Source organism: Rhagoletis pomonella, unplaced genomic scaffold (genome assembly GCF_013731165.1).
Source record: "Rhagoletis pomonella isolate Grant_MI unplaced genomic scaffold, Rhpom_1.0 Rhpom_scaffold_00006, whole genome shotgun sequence".
NCBI classification, from domain to species: domain Eukaryota; kingdom Metazoa; phylum Arthropoda; class Insecta; order Diptera; family Tephritidae; genus Rhagoletis; species Rhagoletis pomonella.
Window position 1 is genome coordinate 53,555,559 of NW_023458560.1, and position 6,614 is coordinate 53,562,172.

Here is a 6,614-nt window from a genome sequence, read left to right on the forward strand (position 1 = left end):
ATAGTGAAAGAAAACTGAAAGGGCGTGCCTCGGGCAATTACCGTTTCGATTCTATGTAGTAATGCATTTTAAGCTGTACCTTAATTTTTTGAAAATGTCCCATAGGCTACTTTGGCTCTCAGTGCCTCATGTGTATGTTCATAGTATATGAAAATGTAGTTACGTGAGTGCTATTAGAATTGCGTAGAAAGACGGTAAACAATGTGAAAGTGATATTATTTACCACCACCCCCTACCGCTGGTTTTTTACGAATAGTGTACAAATTTTACATTAGAGTGCCCCACGCTTCGCGCAAAGTAAAATCGATTCCTTCCCAAACAAAATATAAAATTTGTTCGATTTAAGTAATTCTTTCCGCCAAAATAATTTTACTTTGGACCCCTGGAAAATACCAAAAATCGTATTTTATTCTATTTTTATTTGTTATACCCGAGCGCACTTGTTTGTGTACAGGGTATTAAAACTTTGTTCGCGTAACGGTTGTTTGTAACCGCCTAAAGGAATCGAGATAGATATAGATAAATGTATACATAAATGATCAGAATGAAAAGAGAAATCGATTAAACGGTGTCTGTCTGTCCGTGTACACGATAAATCGAGCCAAATTTGCGATATCTCAACGAAATTTGGTATATAGGTTGTCCTTTAGCCAAGGTAGGTTACTATTGAAAATGGGCGAAATCGGACTGTAACCACGGCCCCTTCTCATATAAAGGTATTTTCGAAAAATGCAAAAACTATAATATTTCAGTAAATATTTTATCCAAATTGTTGAAAATTAGTATGTAAAGTAGAATTTTGGTACAAAATAATATTAATATGAAATTTTTCGGAAAGGAGCGTGATCCCGCCCACCTAATGATGAAATACTGTATCTTAGTAGCCGCTTCACCATTTCTTACCAAACTCGGTACAAGCCTTGCTTAGGATCCAGCTAAGAAATTTGCAGAAAATAATTGAAATCGGGCAACAGCCACGCCCCCCTCCCATATAACGGTAATATACAGAAACACGAAATCTGCGATAAATCAGTAACTACTTACTGGAGCTAATTGACTCAAAATCGATTATTGCAATGAGCAGTGAGCAAAAAATTAGACTTATATAAATTTTTGGATTCTGAGCGTGGCGCCGCCCACTTGTGACCACAAATGTTTATCTCGGTAACCGATTTATCAATTTTTACCAAACTTGGTGCATTTAATAACCTTGATACGAAAAAGCAATTCGTTGAAAATTATTCAAATCGGCCTGAAATTGCACCGGTTTCCCGTATAAAGGTAATTTTCGGATATACGAAAACTCCTATATTTCAATAACTGAGGTCGTTAATTTACTCCAAGTTAATACTTACAACAATCTCTTAACAATAAATAAGACTGCTATAGACTTTTAGGTAGTTTAAAGAAAGTTGGAACGACAATAGTTGATACCTCCTCCTGGTACATATATACTTATACTTCTTTGTTTTTTTTTTTTAAGTTTTAGACACATTTCTTCAATAAAAATTCTAGGATGTGAAATAAGTTATTTTTTACGAAATCAATGAGGGGAATGAGTGGTGGAAAAATAAATAAAGACTCGACATTTTAAAAAATGTGGACTATTTTTCTTCATGTTTATTAATTTTATTATTTTTTTTATAAAAGTGTAGCTCATTATTTAACAAAAGCCTTATAAATTCATATTTCAAACTTTGTGCAAATAGTATAAAAATTTGCCAAAATTCCATCTAAATTTTCAAGTTTTTAATAAGCTTTAATGTTTTCGAGTATGCAGTCTTATAGCCTATTAAATTCTTGTACATATAATAAAGAGCAAGTTTGAAGTTGCTAAAAAATCGCGTTGATTTTTGATATTTTATTTTTTGCTGACTGTATTACGCATTTTTTTTCCAAAATTGTTGAACATACTTTGTATGGAAAAAAAATTAAAAATACTATGCTTTTATAGAAAATTATCGTAAAAAAAATTATCACGCAAAATATGGCGAATATTGTAAAAATTAATTGTATGCTATTTACGACAGCGCCACTTTATATATATATCTAGTTATGTATGTAAGTGTTATGCAATTCTATTCAATTTATGACACGTACTAATGTTAAGTACCGCGTCAGCAAAAGTGGGCGTAAATAGTCGTTAATTCCATAAAATGGCTTCAGCAATGTGCAATGCTGTTAAAAGGAAAATACTTATAATACTGTCTTCTGTATATTAGCCAATTGACTAAGCGGCAATTTCATTAGAAAGCTCTAACCTGCATTGACTCTTAAACTAAAAGCAAGAAGTGGTTGTAGGTTCTTTGGCTGCTTGTACAATGATCCAATTTCCTTCGAATATTGAAGTATACTTAGTCAAATAACCTCAGATTGGTGGGCGTCTTTAGTAAGTCCTTTGATTGCACAATTTTTCACCCGTGTGTTACTTTAGTTATTGCCCTACGTTACCCATTACCTAGATACATACCCATGTACATATGTATGTATATATTTATATACATGTATATACACATTTTCGACTACTAACAAATTCACTCTTTTCTGCTTAACTAAAATAAAAGCAAGGATACACTTTCTTTCTCTGCTTTCACTCCAGCAGCAAATCAAGAATATACAGCTGCGGTCAATAAGATAACAGAATTCAAAATGATGTTATTTGCAACTTATATTTATTAATTTTTAACAACTTTCAAAAATATAGTTCGATGCAAGGTGTATTAAACAAGGTGGTGTTGGGGCGACAGCTGAGTTTTTCGCCGTGGAGGCCATTACGTCAAAATGAAGTGTTTGTTGTAACTCATACCAATGACAGTATGGACATCAGCGTATAATTTGTTAGTGTAATTTTTTACTTATATACGGCCAACACCACCTTGTTAAATACGCCTTGGTTCGATGTATAACAGAAACCTCTTAAAAAAAAAATTCAAAGGTTGCACAAAGTTAACAAAAATTAATTAAAGTAAAAAAAATCATCGAAATTTCACACTTTTCTTTCAGAATTTTTAGCCCAAAAGTTACCGTTGATTTTTGAGATTTGTTTTGTCGAGGGTGTTGAGCATTTTTCTCCATATAAAATTAGATATTGCTCATGCGTTATATGGAAGAAAATGCGTAACATCCTCGACAAAAAAATTCTAAAATATCGACGGTAGTTTTGAGCTATTTTGAACTTGCACTTTATTGTACTAAAATCGAAAGAGCTAAAAGGTGCATACTCGAAAATTTTCTAAAAACTCGGAATAAAAATTTGAAATTTTAATGCGGTTTTTTAAATTTACCTTTGAAACTTTACATGAAAATTATTAAAAATAAATAAATAAACATAAGTTCAAACAATATCATTTTGAATTTTGCTATCTTATTGACCGCAACTGTATATACATATGTATGTACTCAGTGTTAGAGCAAGTTAACGGAAAACTGCCACGAAAATGTTAAGAATATGGCAAAAATAAATTGAAAAGTTTTGCCCGCGCCGCAATTTACTTATTGCTGTTTGTTTGTTACTTAAAGCTGCGTACAAAAACAAATGTTTGCGGCATCTCAAACTTATGCTATTTAAGTTTTTACTGGCATAAGCGCAAAGCGTTTAAATTAAGTGCCTTTCAAAAGTCTTACACGTGGTTGTACTGGCTGTGTTATATCGCCTCAAAGTAGGCAAATATAATCTTCAAACAATGATATTAGAATTATATATATTTTTAAACATTCAAGTATTTTATAATACATGCTTACCTACATGCTTACATATATTATACATATTAAATCACGAAGTTAGTTTTCTAATGTCTTTAACTTTTCTTTTGTTTCAGGTTTTCCAAGCAATATGAGCTTCCGCTTCTTGTTCAAAGCGTTGTGATGAACATTACCATGTTTCTTATGATACATTTATGCGTTAAAGTGAAACGTATGAATGCGTCAAATAGAGAGCACACATTTTCGGGTGAGTAAAGGCTAGTCCTTTGTGCCAAATCCATTCAATTGGAGCCCTTATAATATCAATTTTTGTGTTACAATATCAATGTTTCTTTTCAGCTGATGATCTACGTCTACCAAAAGTAACGATCGACACGGATACTGCTGGTTCAGTGTCCACAGATGTTGGCGCTTTGAAACGTGCACGCTCCAGGCACTATTTAAACGGTAAGGGCAAGACCTCAAAGCTGTTAAAGCTGTGCTACAAAAAAGAATGAAATAGGAATACCTGGGAAGTTGGTCTAGCAAGAATCGAAGTATGAAATTTGCCAAGCAACCACAAAATCTTGGCTTATCGTTAAAAGCCGGTTTTCAGTACTTTTGCGCACTTACATATAAGCCTATAACTTAGTTGATTATCCACCAGTTTCTTACCGGTTATGGAAAGTAGAAACTTAGACCTTTTCAGTGCTGTATATAACAATTTAGAAAACTTAAGAAATCTTGTTACACTTTTTTTTATTTATTTTTTTCAAAACTGTTTGCTGTATATACTTCTTCATATATTTAAGAACTACTAGTATGGCCCTTTATAAAGTAGTTGAAAAAACACGAGAAAATTTAACAAAACTTGTGTTTGCTGTGCACAACACACAGATCTCTTAAGTTTTCTAATTTGTTATGAATGTATATCAATCAAAAGGTCTAGGTTTCTGGTTTTTTAAACGAGTAGGAACCGAAACTCGGCTGAATATCAATTAAATTACAGACTTATAAGTGCGGAAAACCGGGTTTTTAATAGTAAGTCAATATTTTTGGGGTGTTTGGCAAATTTCATATTTCGATTCTTGCTTTACTTGACAAGACCTACCAGAAAATTAGCATAACTCCCCAGATTTTTTGGATTGTCGCACAGTGTAATTAAAAAAAAAAAACTGTAGATATTAATCGAAAATTCGTAGTATTAACGATTTATGAAGTAGGTTGTGCCTATCTCAAACCTAAACTTTGATCGAATGTTTGCGATGAACAAAACCGAATTTATATTGTTAATACATAAATAATGACTGTTTCGCAAACCGGGCTAGGTGCGAGTTTATTTATTTTCCTTGGAGGCTTAATAAATTAGCGAAAATATTTAGAAACTCTCCTATTCTCGCACAAATTACCCAAAATTCGACACAAGTTAGGTTAGTCAATAAGTCCTATAAGCTTAGACTGAGTACCTATAACGCCAAAATGGAGCTATGTAAGAACTCCCGAAAAAACGTGGAGGGCTGTCATGAATCAACGCGATTCAGTCGCATGAACTGGACAGACGTTGGGCGTAGGGTAATCGCTTCAGCTTCTTTTCGCTGCCAACAAAACCTGAACCGTGTAAATCTACCGCTATTGGAGCAGTGAAATACCCTGTTTCTTCAGGAGTCGGAAAAGAAATCATCCCAGAATTTCCTTTTTACCTCCCCTGCCTTCGCAACAATAAAGGCTCATGCTTATAAAACATTCTTGGTTTATACTTATGGTGACCATTCGTACCGATTTTGGCGGGACAGTACTGATTTTTAGAAGATTGTCCCGCTGAAAATTTTTCTTAAAAGTCGGCACGTATAAGTGTCCCGATTTTTATATTTGTTCCGATTAAATCACGATTTTTAGGATTTGCTTTATTAATTTGATTTAAGAGTTTCCCTATACTCTGGCCCAAAAAAAACCATTTTTCTGACAAGCTTGGCAGCATTTTTGCTATCGCAAGGAATATAGAATATAAGGGAGACATAAACGTATCCAACATTATTATTTTCTATGATATTTGGTTATGTTTTATTCTATCAAACTGATACTCTCGTTATATTGCAGTCTATCATTCTTGCTTCATTTTATAGATAGATAGATATAGTCAAATGTATCAGAAAGAAAAAAAGAAATCGATTAAGCGGTCCGTCCGTCTGGCCGTCTGTGCACACGATAACTCGAGTAAAAATTGAGATATCTTAACGAAACTTGGTATGCATACTTGTTTTCAGCGTAGGACGTATGGTATTGAAAATGCGCAAAATCGGACAATAACCACGCCTACCTCCCATATAACGGAAGTTTAAACGAAAAATGATAATATTAAACATTTTTGGAAAATGGGCGTAGCCACGCCTACTTATGATTACATGTGTATATCTTGGTAATCGCTCCACCTATTTCTCCCAAACTTGGCACAGTTATTGGCCGTGGTACAACATACCAAACGACTGAAAATGTTTAAAATCGGGCAATAACCACGCCCACATACTATAAAACGGTAATTTAGAGAAATACGAAATCTTCGATAAATCAGTAAATACTAAAGCTCATGGTGAAATAATAACAAGATGTTGTCAGTAGCGACGTGTTTGTTGTAATTTTGACAAGATCGGTATGCTTATTTTCAGTACTGCCGATCTTGATTTTTATACTACTATTCGTTGGGAAATAGTATCTAAAATGTTCCATTTTAATAATTCGTTTTATCGCGATTTTTAAAGAACTTGGTGTTTTCAGAACGATATAATTATTTAAAATTGATGGATTTGTATACTTTTTGTCCTCAAAATGTAAAAAAATAAAAGATATCGTGGTTATCAATGTAAAAAGACGTACACAAAAATCGTATGGAAAGGCGATTTTTTTATTAAATAACTTTTGCGGCATTGTCATAATAT

At 33.2% G+C, this 6,614-nt stretch overlaps 1 protein-coding gene across 5 annotated transcripts in view; it reads left to right on the forward strand.

Moving 5' to 3' along the window:
* LOC118740957 (solute carrier family 66 member 2-like) overlaps positions 1–4,349 on the forward strand; it is a 129,521-nt gene extending 125,172 nt beyond the window's left edge. For all 5 annotated transcript variants that reach the window (XM_036472728.1, XM_036472729.1, XM_036472730.1 and 2 more), the window contains exons 3-4: positions 3,819–3,949; positions 4,042–4,349. In XM_036472728.1, coding sequence (XP_036328621.1) covers positions 3,819–3,949; positions 4,042–4,199 — 289 coding nt within the window. In that variant the 3' untranslated portion in view covers positions 4,200–4,349. The remainder of the gene's footprint in view (positions 1–3,818; positions 3,950–4,041) is intronic.
* Positions 4,350–6,614: the final 2,265 nt, after the last annotated feature.